General features: G+C 31.7%; 2 protein-coding genes across 2 annotated transcripts; both read left to right on the top strand.

The window, feature by feature from the left end:
- The first annotated feature begins 4965 nt into the window (after positions 1–4965).
- On the top strand, positions 4966–7377 carry LOC104223889 (protein LEAD-SENSITIVE 1-like). Its single transcript, XM_009775416.2, has 2 exons — positions 4966–5130; positions 6515–7377. Exons 1-2 carry the CDS (start codon positions 5037–5039, stop codon positions 7198–7200), a joined length of 780 nt encoding a protein of 259 aa, XP_009773718.1. The 5' UTR covers positions 4966–5036; the 3' UTR covers positions 7201–7377.
- Positions 7378–8844: 1467 nt separating this feature from the next.
- On the top strand, positions 8845–10673 carry LOC104223890 (protein LEAD-SENSITIVE 1-like). Its single transcript, XM_009775417.2, has 2 exons — positions 8845–9009; positions 9769–10673. Exons 1-2 carry the CDS (start codon positions 8913–8915, stop codon positions 10437–10439), a joined length of 768 nt encoding a protein of 255 aa, XP_009773719.1. The 5' UTR covers positions 8845–8912; the 3' UTR covers positions 10440–10673.
- Positions 10674–19525: the final 8852 nt, after the last annotated feature.

Here is a 19525-nt window from a genome sequence, read left to right as displayed (position 1 = left end):
AAGAAGAAGAAGAAGAAGAAAACGAAGGAGGAGAATGAGAAGGAGAAAAGGGGCTGAAGTTGTTTAAAAAGTGGGTACAAATTAAAACTTTTAAAAAAAATAGGTATGAGTTAAATGAGGGCGATCAAATAGGGCACCCCGTGCAATTTTTACTTTTCTTTCATTTACTATATATATTTGGGCTAAATTTATATGGATTCAAGAGATTATAAGTATTTCAAAACAACTTCCTTTCATATAATTTTTAATTTACTTTATCTTTTTAATACCTTCATTCATCATGATTTCACCCTTACGCGCATGGACGAAGTTACATTACCTTAAGGGTGGCCAGTTGACCATTCTTTGTTGAAAAATTACATTGTGTATATAAGTAAAATATTAGGTTTTAGAGATATATTACATATATTAAATACCTTTTGTCGGAGAATTTCTTTCATTTCTTTTAAATTTGAACACACTTAGAAATATTTCTGGCTTCCCCACGGCTTACGCACCAATGCATATGAAAGTTGACATAAGATATGACCAAATCACTTCAAGCTACTCTCATTTTGGCCTTCTCATGAATACATTTTAAAAAAATTTAAGATGCAAAAAATTTATGTAGTATAATATTGCTTTGAATTTGTCAAGGCCAAAAGGCTAGTTACCTGCTTCCCTTTTCCTGAGGTCATGGATGACTTGGGAATATATCTACTTTCAATTTAAAAACCTTCGAAAATTTTAGAGTTTTTTACCTGAATAATCTCTTTACAAAAATTATTCTCACAACTAATAGTATTTCTTATTTATTGCAATAATAGCAAATTTTATTACACATATAACATTATTCAAATATATATATAACGGCTTAAATGCCGCTACAATGGGAATCCCATTTAAAAGCCAAAAGGCCAGTATTAAAGAAACTGTTTCCATTAAACAGTCTTAAATATCCTATATTTAAGGAAACACTTTAGAGACAAGACTAATAATATTTTAGATTCTTCCAAAAAACAAAAAACAAAATTCCAGATTTTCTCTCTCTTTCCATAAACCAAAATATACCAAAAATCTCAAAGAAATTTCCCTCTGTTTCGTTGATTTATGCCATATTTCTTCTAAAAGAATACCATTGTGATTTATACGCTATTAAATATTGTTATTATGTTGTGTTTATTAACATATTAGAATTTTTATTGAATTCATATACTATTAAATATCATCATTATATCATGCATATACACATATATACATAATCACGTATACGTGTGTGTATATACATATATATATATATATATATATACATACATATATATATATATATATATATATATATATATATTCATTATTATTAATGTTAATACACAATAAAGATATACAATGGTTGGAGAATTTATGTTAAAATATATAAATATATACGTGATTTTTACTTGGTATATTATCTGGTTTAATTTATACATGGTTTATATTGTATATAAATTATCTAGAATTTGTACATAGTTTATTACAATTTATACATGACTTATACAACGTATATTATCACAATTATGAGATTATATTCTAGGCTTCCATATGTATATTATTATACATGTTATATTCCAGATTTGTTAGTTTATTTTTTTGTAAATGGGAATAACCAAATAATGTAATATGAGTAATAATTAAGTACAAAGTCTTTTTTGAATAATGTAACTTAATTAACCTTTCTTAAGGTAATAAAATGCTTTGGCTGCGTGATTTTAGGTGCAAGATTTAAAGCTATCTGCTAGGGAATGAATTATTTAATGGTATGTATGTAAAATACGTGATGCCGCTAGGTTTGTGAAAAACTTTCTTAAATTTTGCCTATTTATGTTTTTTACTCAAAATTTTAAGGGGTATTATCACTTTTAGCCCGAGCCAAAAACTATTTATATTTGGTAGGCGAAAAATGTATAAAACTTGTATAATTTTTGTATATAACATACAAAATGTATATATATACAAAACAATATAAATTTTATATATATTTTTTCGGCTATTATTTTTACTGCGGCTACACAATGTCATTTTCTGAAATTTTAATACTAGTAGCTTAAAACCCATATTATCTGAACTAATGTGGTTGACTTGCAACTTATGCTAGCAACACAGTTTTGTTAGAATAATACTTTCATAATCCTATTTCATAAAAAAATTTATTGTATAGCTATAAGTCGTCTTAATAAAGGTAAAATGAGAAGTTTAAAGGTTTAAATTGAAAAAAAGAAATATAGAGGTGACAAATAGTCGTATTGGTCAAATTTTGACGGGGTTAAAATAGATCAGATCAATAAACCAGATATGATATTTACTTTGCATTAAAACAAGTAGGATCAAATAAAATAAACCTAACTCCCCAACATAAGCAACCTATTAGAAACTCCTTTCTAATTTTGCTATTAATTTAATTATGACCGAGAAGACTAAAAATCATAGCCCCACAAAGTCAGAAACCAAACCAGTATAAATTCCAGCCATTTTTACTCTACTACAGTAATTTGTCTTCACCCCTTAACATATTTCCTCCAAAATTAACAGTCTCTCACAATAGCTAAAGCTGAAAAAGAAAAAGAACTTTATTAGTATAAGGGAAAATGCCATAAGTAACCCGACCTATACTCGGATTTTCAATTACACATTTTATCTTTACGGGAATCTTATTAGCCTTCTAAACTTTTTTTAAATGGAATAAATACCACCCTAAAATTAGACAACCAAACTCTTGACAAGTGGTGAATTACACGCAGTACCACCACGTGTATATTTAATAAGTACTTTTTTTATTCTTTTTCTTATTTCTTATTATTATCACTTTTTTTGTTATTTCATTTTTTTTCTTTTTGTTTTGGTCATTGACGACATAAAATGGTGGTCGTTGAAATTTCAAGGAGATTATTTTTTACGGCAACAAATTTTTATCCCGATCTAAGTGTGCTATATATATAGATTTTTTTGTTGTAGGTGTAATTTATGTGTGGGAGAAAGAGCAAAAGAAAGAAAAACGAATATAAGCTGAGAAGACTTTTTCCAGTTAATATTTCAATACCTCAATTTTTTTCAGCGGGGAAGAAGGTTTTCTGATAATGAATTTTTTCGCCAAATCTGAGTGTATTTTGCTTTGCTTATGAATAGATCTTTTTGAGAGTTTAATTTGTGTGTGAAAAGGATAAAAAAAGGAAAAAGAAAAACAAAATAAATGGAAGAAAAATGGTTAGACAAAGTCACCGGTGAATGAATATTCGTCGGAATTAGAGAAGAAACGAAAAAAGAAAGTAAAAGAAAAAGACAAAGAAAAAGGAAAAGGAAAAGGAAAAAAAAAGGTAAGAAAAAATGGTAATAAAGTAAAAGTAAAAATCTGAAAATCATTTTTTTTTACTTCTCTCGGAAAGTGAAATACACACTCTGTCACGTCAGCTTTAAGGGTGCAAATAATTTACTTTAAAATAATTTAGGGGTAACAAAAATCCCCGCAAAAATAGAGTGTGTAGTTAGTAATCTAGGTATAGGTCAGAGGCACTTATGTATTTTCCGTTAGTATAATATATAGTACATCTTTTTTCCATTGGTAACAGTTGTTGAAACGTCCATACAAACAGAGTCGACAGGTAAAATTCACAATAGGCTGCTGCTGTAATCTTTAATTTCCTCTTTTTATTTTTTTCATTTGGTTTTGAGATTGTTAAACCTATTACTTATATGCTTTCAATGTTTATTTTGTATTTTTTGGCCCTTACATTTAGTAGAGAAGTATGTATTAAATTATTGGAGAATCATTTGGAAAAGGAAATACAACAATTACTATTACTATGCCTCAATCCCAAATAAATTAAAGACGGATATATGAATTCTCAATGACCGCATTCTCCATTTAAATTCATCTCGGGACAACTTTATACAAAATAAAAATGAAAATAAAAGTACTAATTTTTTTTTATATATTTTCTACTTGCACAAAAATCTCTAAGATAGTTAAAAGACTCTACTTTAGAAAGCATAGGACCTAAAGTAAATGTACTAGATAAGTAAAATATATTCTCAACTAATTGTTATCGTCTATATAAATCTTTTTCTTCTATTGTGTCCAATCTTTTACTATGTCTAGATGGATTCCAAGAGATTATAGGTTTCTCGAAACTTTTTTCATGTGATTTTACGTCTATCTTTTCTATGTTAACACTTTCACTGACCATGGTTTCACCTTTCGACCAATGCATCTGAAGGTCGACGCAAGACATGACTAAACCATCTCAAGAATCTCTCTTATTTTATACTTAATGTGCGCTATTTGCATCTTTTGGCGAATATGATCGCTTAATCCTCTCATTTTACATATATAAAAAATGTAAGATGCACACTGTGTAGTATAATACTGCTTTGCTAAATGGAGCAATAAGATTGAATTTGTCAAGGCTAGAAGGCTACCTACTTCCCCATTAGAAAACCTCTGAAAAAGTTTAATACTACTAGTAGCTTGGAATCCATGTAATCACAGACATAGAATATATAGCTAAATTTTAAAAATAAAAAAGACCAAACATACATACTTATCTTCATGTCACGGATTTCATTAGTATAAATATATCAATCTTTTTCCATTGGTAACAGTTGTTGAGCAATCATTAGGATAAACGTAACCATCCTTTTCATTATAAGGTGAGTCTTGGAGCAACCATAAAGTTGTCTGCATGTAACCTATAGGTCACGAGTTCGAGCCGTGGAAGCAGCCAACAATGGTTGTGGTAGGGTAGGCTGTCTACATCACACCCTTCGGGGTGCGGCCCTTTTCGAAACTTCTGTGAATATGGAATGCTTTGTGCACCGGACTGTCCAATAGTTGTTGAGCAAATCGTTCGTTAAACCATCAGTTTCGGACACGTATATATCTCTATTTTGTTATTATTAAGAGACTTTGAAATGTGTTGACTTGCATATATTATTAATCAAAAGATTTGCAGTGGAAATTATAAAAGATACTAATGACTTTTTACTAAGTACATTGTCTTTAGGAATAGAACAGTTGAGCAGAGAAGATGGGGTTGTTGACAAACATAGTTGAGAGGAGTGAAATCAAACCGGGAGACCATATTTACACTTACAGAACTGCCTTTGCTTACACAAACCATGGTAATATGATCATAACAGGCTGCAGTAATATTTCATTTTTAATGTTTCATTTGGTTTTGACAGTCAATATTTGTCTTTTCTCGTGGAATAGGCGCTCATGATATGTTTTATTTGGATTTTTTGGCGCTCAAATTGGCAACATTTTACCTGCATCAGGGATTTACTTGTTTATATATTGTTCCATTTGATCTTTTAGGCCCCGACTTGATCTTGATGGTTAGGCCACCACGCCCTTAAAGTCTAGACGCGATAGTTTTGAGGAACAAGTAGCTTAATTTATATGTATGGAGGCTCATATGTGCTATGTTGCTTGGAGTCTTGGACTCTCCAAAAATGTTGCCGCACCCGTATCAGATACTCCAAAAATACACTACTACTGGAGGATCCGACACGCACTGTGGCATTTTTAAAGAATCGGAGCAAACATAGCATATGTTTATAATAGCTTGATTCAATGGCCTGTGTGTGATTTTGGATTCAAAGTTTCAAACAATATTGAACTCGGTAGTAGCTCACTTGTATATATAGAGGTTCATACGTATATCTGGCTTAAATTGATGTCTTGCATGGGAATTTTGATATAGTTATTGAAATCAGCATGAAAATTCTAGTGTTTGAGCCCTGAGTAGCCGACTTTCTATGTATGGAGGTTCATATGTGTACTGCAACAACAAGCGTCAGTCCCAAACTAGTTGGGGTCGGCTATATATATAAATTCAGTACTTTCATTGGCATTCAGTTTATATAGGTCGTGCACTACATGTGAAAGCATGAAAATCATTTAATTACACACTGAAATCTAGCTGATCAAAGTAACATGATTAACCATACGAGAATCCACTTCATCTTATAAATGCAGCCTTAAGCTATGATTTTAATTAATTAAGTATTGTTGCTTGCTCTACCACAGCATGAGTCTATTGGAAACGGCCTCTCTACCTTCCCAGATAAGAGTAAGGTCTACGTACACACTATCTTCCCCAAACTCCACTAGTGAGGTTCCACTGCGTTTGTTGTTGTTACTGTTGCTCTACCACCGCCGAGAGTCTATCGAAAACAGCCTCTCTACCATCTCAGGGTAAGAGGTAAAGTCTGCATACACACTATCTCCCCTGACTCCACTTGTGGGGTTCGATTGGGTTTGTTATTATTATTGTTGCTCTACCACAACCGAGGGTCTATCGGAACAGATTTCTATCTTACTAGGGTAGGAGTAAGGTCAGCGTACACACTACCCTCCCCAGACCTCACTTGTGGGATTCTACTGGGTTTGTTGTTGTTACTGTTGTTCTACCACGCACTTTTCTATCTTTCTTGGTGGTACAATAAAACTTATGTATCACTCCTCTATGTATTAAATCTTCTGAAAATATGGTATTCATAGGTATTTTTGTTGGTGGAAGCAAAGTGGTCCATTTTAACAATGTCTCTGCCTCTGCCTCTGCCTCTTCTGATGCTGCGGCTGAGGAAACATCAGACATTTCTTCATCATGTCCAACTTTTCCTGATTGTGGATTTAAGCTACCTAACAGTGGCGTCGTTCTGTCTTGTCTGGATTGCTTTCTTCGCAACGATTCACTCCACAGATTCGAATATGGAGTTAGCTCACCTGTTTTCCTTGCCAAAGTAAGAGGGGGAACTTGCTCTACTGCAGTGTCGGATCCTCCAGAAACAGTCCTACACCGAGCAATGTATCTACTTCAGAAGGGATTTGGGAACTATCTTGTGTTCAAAAACAATTGTGAGGACTTTGCTCTGTACTGCAAAACAGGACTTCTAACAGTTGATAGACTCGGTGTTGGAGGTAGCGGACTAGCTTCTTCTTCTGTCGTTGGCGCTCCTTTAGCTGCACTACTTTCCTCCCCTCTGAAGTTGCTAATTCCTCCTGTTGGTGTGGCCACAGTAACGACGGGGATGTATTTTATGAACAGATATAAAACTGATTTTGGTGTTCGAAAAGATGTTGTCAAAGTAGCAGTTGAAGAACTTGCATTGAAGCTTGGCTTTGGTAGCAGCAACGAAAGAGCGATGGCAGAACATGTGGCGTCTAATTCGGGAACTGCTAGATGACATCAGTAGTATTACATATAAAATGTTCTTGATATTGTACATTTATGATGAAAGTTGCGTATTTAATTAGCGTATAGCGTATAAATAACCAGAAACTGCTTTTTGGTTATTTATGTGTGTAAGGATAATGATCTTGTTCTAAGGATATAGTGCAGGAAATCTGAACTTTTACATTCATCTATCTTAGCGAGAAGTTGTGATCGAGGAACCCCCCCCCCCCCCAAAGCAAGCAATAGACAGACTGACCACGGGTTGCATAAGATACTTTTCTGCTTGTCTAACTCAAGCCAGATAGCTCGAGATAATCATATTTCAAACACATTGGCCACATGTGGCATAAGCTATTTTTCTAAGCTTGTCTAACTCAAGCTAGATAGCTCGAGATAGTCATATGTGGCCACATGTGGCATAAGCTATTTTTCTGCGCTTGTCTAACTCAAGCTAGATAGCTTGAGATAGCCATATGTGGCCAAATGTGGCAATAGCTATTTCTCGGCTTGTTTAACTCAAGCCAGATAGCTCGAGATAGTCATATGTGGAACATGTCGGCCACATGTGGCATAAGCTATTTTTCTGCTTGTCTAACTCAAGCCAAATAGCTCGAGATAGTCATATGTGGAGCACGTCGGCCACATGTGACATAAGCTATTTTTCTCTTTGTCTAACTCAAGCCAGATAACTCGAGATAGTCATATGTGGAACATGTGCGAGTATGAGATCCTTGAGACCATCCCGTCTCTAGTGGCGGTGGAAGAATATAAAATAAATGATGATTTGCCCAATGGTGCAAGAACATCATGATGCATCAACCATGAAAAGGTGAAAAAAGAAAGAAAAAGAAAATCACAAATCATATTATGATATTTGCTTCAATCTGGAGCTAGAAGATAATAGGACCGACTGTAAATAGAAGTCCTCCTATCCAGGGGCGGAGCCACAAAGCCGGCTACAAGTTCAACCCAGTAGCTTTGGTTCAAACCTTGTATTCGCCTTTTAAAATTTCATTAATAATTATGTATAAATATTAATTTAGAACCCAGTAACTTAAAAAAATTAAAATTCCGAACTCATAAGCTTGAAATCCTAGCTCCGCCTTTGTTCCTATCATAGGTGTATGGTAATTTATTTTCCTACAAACCCATCCCCCTAATACTATGGTTTGGCTAATTTAATCATCTTTAGCAAGTTGTTCGACTAACACACTTTTCTTATTAGTTCGTTCCAAAAAGAACAATATGTTTGAAAATAATTTAACTTTAAACTTTTTATTTCACCTATTTTATACTTAATGAGAGTTATAGCCGCACAAAGGTTATGGCCCGACAAAGTTTTTACCATTTATGTTTTAAAAGACCATAAGTCGCAAACATCTTTTTTTTTATATTAAATTGTGTGTCGAGTTAAAGTGTGTCATATAAATTGATACGGAAAGAATACTTCTTTTACTACTATTAGTTAGGGATCAATGTCAAACTCCCAGCCAGGGAAGGTGAAAACAAATATTTAATAAATGAAAAAGACAGAATTTTTTTTCATTGGTAACTGTTGTTGAGCAAATCATTCGGTGAACCACTCAGTTTCAGACACATTTTCTCTATTTTGTTATTATTATACAGGGATAAAGAAACGGTGAAATGTGTCCATTTGCATGTATAATTTAACATTTGCAAAATAGTACATTGTATTTTCAAGAACAGAGTAGTTGAGTAGAGATGATGGGGTTGTTGACAAATAGAGTGGAGAAGAATGAGATCAAAGCAGGAGATCATATTTACACTTACAGAGCTGTTTTTGCTTATTCCCACCATGGTAATGCAGTGTTTACCCCATCTTTGATTTCTTCTTTTTAATGTTTCATTTGGTTTTTGACAGTCAAGATTTATCTTTTCTCATAAATATTACTACTGTATTGCACTTAATTTGATTGATTTGGGATTGTTAAGTTAAGTAGCTCCTGATATGCTTGTTTATTTTGGATTTTTTGGCCCTCAAATTAGGAAAACGCTACCTCATTTTCACAACCACTTTTATTTTATTTTGGCGCGATGATGATATGAGTTGAATTTAAAAAGAAAGAAGTGATGATTCATATCGCCGATCCCAACTTTATTTAGGACTGAGTGATCAAAGGCGGACCTAGAGTTTGAAGCTTATGAGTTCGGTATTCTAATCCGTCTAAGTTATTGGGTTATAAATTAAAAATTTGTACATATTCAATGGATTTCTTAAGACAAATATCGGATTTGGAACAAAGTTACTGAGTTCGAACGAACCCGTAACTCCTGTGCTAGCTCCCCTCGCGTAGTAGTAGTAGTTGTTGTTGTTGTTTCTTAGTTGATCAGAAAAGTAGTCACTCCTCCCTCCCCTAAATTTGCAAGAAAAGGGGAAGAAAATATTTTCCAAGTGGTTCTTTGCAATTACTAAATGTACAAGTCCATGTTGTTTATATTGATTTTACTTATCGCACTACTTGAACCAGTGTTGAATAGTGAGGTCAAATTTTCTGCTGAATACCAGTACTGTTTTTTCAACTCTTAAGTCTTCTGAGAAATCTGATTGTATTCATAGGCATTTTTGTTGGTGGAAGCAAAGTGGTCCATTTTAACCGTATCGAGACTTCTGGCTCTTCTGATGTTGCTGAGGAAATATCAGACATTTCTTCTTCATGTCCAACTTTTCCTGATTGTGGATTTAAGCTACCTAACAGTGGCGTCGTTCTTTCTTGTCTGGATTGCTTTCTCCGCAATGGTTCACTCTACATCTTCGAGTATGGAGTAAGCCCATCCGTTTTCCTTACCAAAGTGCGAGGAGGCACTTGCACTACTGCAGCATCAGACCCTCGGGAGACAGTCATACACCGAGCAATGTATCTTCTTCAAAATGGATTCGGAAACTATGATGTGTTCCAAAATAATTGTGAGGACTTTGCGTTGTATTGCAAAACAGGTCTTGTGACAGTTGATAGACTCGGTGTTGGAAGCAGCGGACAAGCTTCTTCTGTTGTTGGCGCTCCTTTAGCCGCGCTTCTTTCCTCACCTCTGAAGTTGCTAATTCCTAGTCCTGTTGGTGTTGCCACAGTAACAGCAGGAATGTATTGTATGAGCAGATACGCGACTGACATTGGCGTTCGAAGTGATGTTGTCAAAGTAGCAGTTGAAGAACTTGCAGTAAAACTTGGCTGCAGAAGCAGCAATGAGATTGTAGAACATGAGGCTTATAATAGGGGAACTGCAAGCTGACATCAGTCTCATTGTCTTAACATATAAAGTATTCTTGATATTGTATCACTTCATGATAAAGTCAGTATTGTGTAACATATAGTGTGTAGTTTTGAATGGGAGCCTTGGCGTAACAGGTAATGTTATTACCATATGACCAGGAGGTCACAGGATCGAGCCATAGAAACAGCATCTTGTAGAAATGCAGGGTAAGACTGCGTACAATAGACCCTTATGATCCGATATTTCCCCGCACCTCGCGCATAGCAAGAACTTAATGCACCGGGCTACATTTTTTATATTTTTTATATATATAATGTGTAGTTTTCTTATCATACATACTATCCACAAACTACTCTTTGGTTATACATGTGTAAAAGGTAATGATCTTGCTCTAAGTTGATAGTTATTATTTGTTTTAGTGATCTTTACTCTTTTGAGTTTGATCGTTAAATTCAACAATTTGGTTGTAGTGATTTTAGCTCCTCAACATCTTCTAGTGTGCAGAAGCAAGTGTGTGAACCAATTCTCCATTGTTCTGGCAAGTATTAAGAAATATTTCTTCAAGTATATATGTAAATATATATATTTGGATATTCATACTTATAACTTTAGAGTAATTCATTGTTGACGTTTTGGGTGAATGTACATTTGATTAGTATATTATTTTTTTCTGGTTTCAGTAGGTAAAAATATGGAAGATGAGTGTACTTCTGATTTTCTTAAGTTTGGTGTAGTGGATCACTCAAGTGATCTCCGGTTTGATCGCTGATTAGTTATTACCAGGATCAATTGTTTATAATGTGGGAGATCCTAATGAAATCATAGATCGCCTATGTGTTATATAGAAATCGCCATATATTATTTATGATCGCCCAAGTAATCTTTGGTTGATTGCTCATTAGTTATTACCTTGATCATTTTTTATAAATTGGAAGATCCAGGTGAAATCATAGATCACATATATGTTATCTAGAAATCACTCATGTATTATTTATTGTCGCCTAAGTGATCTCCCCGGTTGATCGTTTATTTGCTTTATTGGGATAGCTTTTTGTAAAGTGGGAGATCTTTGAGAAATTATAGATCGTTTATGCGTTATCTAAATATAACTTATGTATTATTTATAATCGCCTAAGTGATCTTCGGTAAATCGTATATTAGTTACCAAGATTATTTGTTTATAAGTGAGAGATCTTGATGAAATCATAGATCATCTATATGTTATCTAAATCGGCATGTATATTATTTATGATCGGCTAAGTGATCTACGATTAATCAGTTATTAGTTATTATCAAGATCGTTTTTTTATAAAGTAAGAAATTATGGAGAAACCATAAATCGCCCATGTGTTATCTAGAAGTGACCCATGTATTATTTATGATCGCCTAAGCGATTTCCAGTTGATCACTTACTAGTTTTTACCAGGATTATTTTTTTATAAAGTGGGGGTTTATGGTGAAATCATAGATCGCCTATATGTTATTCAGAAATTGCCCATACTATTTATGATCGCCGAATAATCTCAGGTACGTGGCTTATTAGTTATTATCAGAATTATTTTTTTGGAAAGCGAAAGATCCTAATGCAATCATAAATCGCTTATGCATTACCTAAAAATTATCCATGTATTATTTATGATCGCGTAAGTGATCTTCGATTGATCGCTTATTAGTTATTAGCAGGATCCTTTTTTGTTTAAAGTTGGAGATCCTGTTGTAAACATATATTACTTATGTATTACCTACAAATTGTTCATGTAATATTTATGATCACCTGCTGCACTACAGGTTACAACATTATTTTGATTTTAATTCTTCCACCATAAAATAAAAAGAAATTCTTCCACTGTTTTACGATGATTGGAGAATAAAGTTACTAAAAATGAATTACGTCTGCTGTTTTATTTTAAGAATCAGAGCAGCCTTAAACTTTGGCATCATGATTCATGGGTATAAAACTCAAGATTTTCATAATTATGCACATTTAAGAATAGTAATGTATCAAAAGATTTTTTTTGCACTTGGTGAATGTTGTCGGATTGCACAAATCATGTCGGATTGTGATTTGGATTATGTATAAATAACTTTAAAATACAAACCTTCTAGATAAAATTTATAGATAATCATTAGATATTAATTAAGAAGCAAGACATGAAACCATTTCGCAAATCTCATATTGGATAACCTGTTTTCTTTTTCTATATTTATATAATCCAATAGGTTAATTTTAGTACTTGAATTTCATTTCGTTATCAATATTAAAAATTACTAACTATGTCATGTGGTGATTTGTCTCGTTTAAACATATTAAATTATATTATTTTAATAAAATTCTCAGTATTAGTTTTTTTTGGTCTAAAGCTTAAATAAGTCTTATTCTTTTAAATTTTACACAATTGTTTTTGTTCTTTGCTTATAATTATTAAATTATTTATTATTTAATATTATTATACTTTCATTTGAGTTTTTCGGCTTACTAATTGACTTAATATTTTAATTATTATCCTTTTAATAATTATCGATAAATATTATTTTTTTATTCTTGAAATTTAAAATATTTCACGCTTTTATCCTCTTACTCGAAACTATTTTACTATTTAAATCTATAAATAATACTTTGGAATATTATTCAATTATTTAATTTATTTTATTTTAAATTAATTTAATATATTCTCACGTTATATCTATTTTATTTTCTTTATACAGTCTCTTCCCTACTAAGAAATTTTTAATTAATATTTTACCTGTAATCAAAATAATATCATATTTGACTTTAAGTTGTAACTTTGATTAGTATAAAATATTAATATATAAGTTCCTTGATTATTATATTCCAAATCTATTAAGTTTTTTTATATTTATTTCTTGTATTACATGCAATAAAAAAAATCTCTTTTAGTTTCAAGATACAAAATTTGACTTTTAATTTTAGTCAATAAAATTACTTATATTAGATATTTATTTTATATTTTTAAAATTTTAATTCTTATCTAGTAAGACTTTAATTTTTGGTGGTCATATCCATAGTTTGAGCATTCTCATCATCAATTTAAGAACTTTCTAATATTAAGCAAAATAGTCTTTTCCTTTCATTTCTAATATTTAATTTTTAATTATTTTTTTACTTTTGCTATTATGTTATCAAATATATGATATTATCACAGTTTTATACGACTTTTAATTAATTTGCCACTTTATTTAGTATTATTATCAATTACTATCCTTTAATATAATATAGATAAATTTAGAAATATTTTAATCTTAAAATAAATATCTATTTTATTTTAAAAATATTGCTTGAATTCTTAATTTTTTTAAATTTATCAATAGTATTTTTAAGTATTTTATTTCACTTTATTTTATTTTCTAAACTAATTCTTAGCATAAATATTCTCACACTATTTTTAATATTTTTAAGTTCTTATTTTATCTGTTAGACATAAGTTGTGTGGTATTATCCACAATATCATCTTTCTTATTCTTAATAGATAAATAACAACTTTCTCATCTCAAATTTAAATAATTTTTATCATTTTTCTTTATGATGAAAGTTTTGATTAATTTCTCTCTATTTATTCCTTATTTTTGCTATTCTATTATTCAATACATAATATTATTACATTGTTATGTGGCTTTCATTAGCTTGTTTAATTTAATATCTATTTCTACCACACTCATTTTATTATTAATCATAAAAGTTAATTTCTTATTTGTTTGAACACATTATATCTAATGATAATATTTTCACTATCATTTTATTTCTCCATGTACTATTTCTAAAAATAATAAAATTATGAAATGAAAGAAAGCAGATCAAGTGGTTAGTTAATAATTATATTTGGAAAGCTATCCAAATTTATTTAGTATAAGAATGTGAGTCAATTTTAATTGATTTCTACCATAAATTAAATTTGATCAAATCTAAGTTGTTTTAATCCTTATTAAATTTGTCTAAAATCTATTTAGATTATGTCTTAAAAATACTAAGTAAAAATATTTCTATTTAGAGTATTTCTCCATGTACTATTTCTAAGTGACATTTTCTAAATATGCCACTTGGCTTAATGTCATGCCTCACTATAGTCCTTTTAATATAATATATTTCAAGAATTTTATGAAACTTGTGCCTTGCATAATCAAATTATGTATTTTGTTCCTTGGTTTATAACAACTTATTTACCTCTTTATATAAAGGTATTAGAAAGATCTTATAAAGACGGGAGTGGTAATATTACTAAAGCAATTTATCCTCCTCAGGCTCCCTTTATTTTACCTAATAATACTGGTATTACTTTCACTGCCTTTCAAAAATTTATTGATGATAATGTGGCAGCTATTAGTATTGCAGAAATTAATAAATTGATTTCTCAAAACAATTATTTGGGTTTATATGTAAAAATTTTAGGAGAACATATTGGTTCTCTTGATAAAAAACTTGATGATTTGACTATTTTAATAAAAGAAATGGGTACTAAGAAAGGACCAACTGATATTGCCTCCACTTCAGGAAGTAAAACAGTTGATCAAGCTATTCCTACTCATATTCAAAGACCTCCTGAGATTCAGGATTTTAAATTTAAATCTCTTGATGACTTAGCTCAGCTTTTAGATAAAAAGCTTTCTGGTTTAAATATTAGGCCTATTGATTTATCGAAAACTTTTGCTGATAAAATTGAAACCGTTTCTGATTATAAAACCGAGACATGGTCAGAGTTTAATAAACTCAAAGGAGTTGTTAAACAAAATCATAGGTATGCTGACAAACCAAGGATGCAGACTTATTATTATCCCCGTCCTACTCCTCAAGATGTGTTGATTGAGGAACGAGATTGGAATCAGACTAATACGTCTTATAACGGTTCCGAAATTTATGAATGGAATCTTGATGGTATTACTGATAGACAATTAACCATTCTCGTACATAGAATGCTTATGTATTCGACTATCTGTAAAAGTGTTAAAAATACAGATAGAAACATTTGTAAAATGATAATTGCAGGATTTACTGGCCAACTTCGTGGTTGGTGGGATAATCATTTATCTGTAGAGGAAAAAGCTTTCATTATTAATGCTACGGCAACCGACGAAGGTGTTGATAACATAGGTATGGCTCTAGTAATGGGTAGAGAAGATGCAGTTTATACCCTTATCCTTACAATCTTAGAACATTTCAATGGTAGATTTACCTCAAATCATCAGACCATCCGAACCTTACTTAATGGACTTAGATGTAAGACCTTTAGTGAATTTAGATGATATAAAGACACTTTTATGAGTAGAGTTATGGAACTACCCGACAATAAATTTGAGCATTGGAAAGCCAAGTTTATAGACGGTCTCCCTTCCTTATTTGCTGAAAGAGTAACGGATGTGTTAAAGGGTAGTTGCGGTGAGATTCTGTATAATAATTATACCTATGGTAAGCTTATAGGAGTTTGTACACAAGAAGGATTGAAATTGTGTAATGATCTAAGGCTTTCTAGACAGCTTAAGATTGATAAGCTTAAAGAAAAATCCCAATTAGGTGACTTATGTACCCAGTTCAGTTTACCAGGAACTTCTACTCAAAGTAGGAAGAAGAAAAACAGGTATCTAGGTATCCTTACCCGGATAGCCCGTATAAGAAAAAGATGTCTAGATATAGGCCTAAGGAAGAATGTGATACTAGAAAAGCGCATCGGAAATCCACTCGATTTGCGAAGAATAGATCTAAACGAGATCTCGCTGATATTAAGTGTTATAAGTGTGGAAAGTTTGGTCATATTTCTCCAAATTGCAAGCTTCAAAAGCTAAAAACCTTTGAACTCGATGATGAGTTACACGACAAGGTTTATGGCTTGTTATACACTTCAGGATCAGAATCTGACTATTACTCGGAGACTGAATCTGAAGGTGAAGTTGAGTTAATTGATTTTTCTGATAATAATAATAATGCTGATACTTCCTGCACTACTTGCAAAGGTGATATTTGTACTTGTGATAGTGACGAATTTTATAAATTGCAATCACAATTTGATAATCTAAATATAAAAACTATTACATCTGATAATGTAATAGAACTTTTAAAAGAAGTTACTAATGAAAAACTTCGTGAAAAAATTATTAATTTAGCCGCAAGTTCTAGTTCTAGTAGTTCAAAATCTGTTGAAAAATACAAAAACGAATTTGAACATTTTGCACCTTATTCTTTATCTGAAATTAATAGACGACTTCAAAAGTCCAGTACGCCTAGTAGAGATACTTCTTTTGATGATTTAAAAGAAGAAATTGAGAAGTTGAAAAGGGATATTAAGTCTCTTAAGCAAAATCAAATGATTTGCGATCACCGAATTACTCAAATTGAGAAAAATAATTCTCTACCTGAATTTTCGACTAAAGAAATTTCTGAATTTTCAAATAATAAAGGAAAAGAAATTTCTGATTTAACTAAAGAAAAATCTGATTTGTTTTTAGATATGATGCAAATTATTACTGCACATAAATGGTATATTAAATGTACTATTTTGATCGATAATAATTTTTCTATAACTGATATAGTTATGATTGATAGTGGTGCAGATGTAAGCTGCATTTAGGAAGGATTAATTCCAACTAAATATTTTCAAAAGACCACTCATTTGGTTAAATCCGCTTCTGGTCATGCTTTAGATATAGAGTACAAACTGCCAAATACTCATATTTGCCAAAATAAAGTCTGTATTCCTCATTTCTTCTTTTTGGTTAAAAACCAGTTATACCCTCCAATTATACTTGGAACCCCTTTTATTAATGCTATTTATCCGTTCACTAATATAGATGAACATGGTTTTTCTGCTACTTATCAAGATAAAAGGATAAGTTATTCTTTTGTTACAGATCCCGTAACTAGAGATATTAATGCCTTGATTAATATGAAACAAAGGCATGTTGATTCATTACAATTAGAAATTCTTAGCATGAATATATTCGACACTTTACAGTCTACTAAAGTTCAGCAAAAGATTAAATTGATTGCTGAAAAGATGGTTGTTGATGTTTGCGTTGATCACCCTAGTGCCTTTTGGAACCGGAAAAGGCATATTGTAACTCTTCCTTACGAAGAAAACTTCTTTGAGGATGATATTCCTACTAAATCTCGACCTTGCCAGATGAATGCTGAACTAGTTGAATTCTGCAAAAACGAGATTGATAATTTGTTACAAAAGGGTTTGATAAAACCCTCAAAATCTCCTCGGTCATGTTCTACCTTTTATGTTAATAATGCGGCAGAAAAGGAAAGAGGTATTCCTCGCTTAGTTATAAATTATAAACCATTAAATAAACATCTAAAATGGATTAGATACCCTATCCCCAATAAAAGGGACTTGCTATCTAGGTTATATGACGCCAATATATTTTCAAAATTTGATTTAAAATCTGGTTATTGGCAAATTCAAATCTTTAAAGAGCATACTTATAGAACTACTTTCAATGTTCCATTTGGACAATATGAATGGAATGTTATGCCATTTGGCTTGAAAAATGCCCCTTCTGAATTTCAAAAAATTATGAATGATATTTTTAACCCTTATTTAGATTTTATCATCGTTTATATTGACGACATATTAGTATTTTCTAAAACTTTGGAGATGCATATTAAGCATCTTGATATTTTCAAGAAAATTGTTATACAAAACGGTTTAGTAATTTCTAAACCAAAGATGAGTCTATTCCAAGCGAATGTTCGTTTTTAAGGTCATAATATTTGCCAGGGAAAAATTACCCCAATACAAAGATCAATTGATTTTGCCTCGAAATTTCCTAATGTTATTACTGACAGGACTCAATTACAAAGATTTTTGGGAAGTCTGAATTATATATCCCCTTTCTATAAAAATTTATCACGAGATCTAGCTCCTCTATACGATAGGCTGAAGAAGGATCATAGACACCCTTGGACTAACCAACATACTGAGTTAGTATAAAGTATTAACCAGCATGTTAAATCTCTACCTTGTTTAACCCTTGCTAATCCTACTTGGCAAAAGATTATCGAGACAGATGCGTTTAATATTAGCTATGGAGGGATTTTAAAACAAGTAAATCCCAACAATAAGAGTGAATACCTAATAAGATTTCACTCTGGTAAATGGACCGAAGCCCAGAAGAAATACGCTACTGTGGCACATGAAATGTTAACAATTGTTAAATGTGTATTAAAATTTCAAGACGACTTATATAACCAAAGGTTTTTGATAAAAACTGATGCTCAATCTGTTAAATATATGTTTGACAAAGATTTTAAGCACGATGCTTCTAAATTAATATTTGCTAGATGACAGGCTCAGCTGGCGCCTTTTGATTTTGAAATACAATACAAAAAAGGAATTGATAATTCCCTTCCGGATTTTCTATCCCGGGAATATTTAGAATAAATTATGAATTATTATACCATGTTATTTGATGATAAGGTATTGATCACTATTCTTAAAGTGATTAATTTAAACAGAGACTTAAAGGAACTCATACTTGATAAAGTTATGGCTGACACTATTCATAATATTGAAGAAGATTACTCTAATTCTAATGAAGTTACTAATATTCTTCAGTTAATTGAAAATGAGTTTCCCAATCAAGATTATATCGGCGATAGAATTATGATATCTTTTTTAATTAATAATGACTTGCTATTTCTGCAGAATGGACCCTTCATGGGCCACCAGGGGCAGAGGTAGGGGAAGATCTTCCCCTAGTAGGACTTACTCTCAAGGATCGTCATACGGATCCTCATCAAATTCTCCAGTAATACAAAGAGGAAAAAAGAGTTTGATAAACTCAAAGGTACCTCATACAGGTGAATCATCAGGACATTCTATACATCTGGAAGATATTCCAGAAGATAGTCCTTTATATGGACATTTGCAGGCTTATTTGACATCCAAAAAGCAAAGTGATACTTTTGCTTCAATTGCTAAAGAAGAAGACAACGATGATATCAAGTCATACGAGAAATTACCAAAGAAAGAAATGATATTTCTCCTTGAAAACTCTGAGATTCAGAGAAAAGAAGAACCATGGAAAATATTCTAGAGATATCTGATTAATGGATTATACTACCCGGGTGAATCATATAAAACCCGCACTTA

The sequence above is a fragment of the Nicotiana sylvestris genome, chromosome 5, assembly GCF_000393655.2.
Source record: "Nicotiana sylvestris chromosome 5, ASM39365v2, whole genome shotgun sequence".
Classification (NCBI taxonomy): domain Eukaryota; kingdom Viridiplantae; phylum Streptophyta; class Magnoliopsida; order Solanales; family Solanaceae; genus Nicotiana; species Nicotiana sylvestris.
This window is presented reverse-complemented; position numbering and strand designations above follow the sequence as displayed.

Bases quoted from the DNA above. Each gene is read 5' to 3' on its own strand.
- LOC104223889 (XM_009775416.2), top strand. From the start codon at position 5,037: ATGGGGTTGTTGACAAACATAGTTGAGAGGAGTGAAATCAAACCGGGA. The intron at 5,131-6,514 runs GTAATATGATCA...TGGTATTCATAG, and splicing joins CTTTGCTTACACAAACCATG to GTATTTTTGTTGGTGGAAGC.
- LOC104223890 (XM_009775417.2), top strand. From the start codon at position 8,913: ATGATGGGGTTGTTGACAAATAGAGTGGAGAAGAATGAGATCAAAGCA. The intron at 9,010-9,768 runs GTAATGCAGTGT...TTGTATTCATAG, and splicing joins TTTTGCTTATTCCCACCATG to GCATTTTTGTTGGTGGAAGC.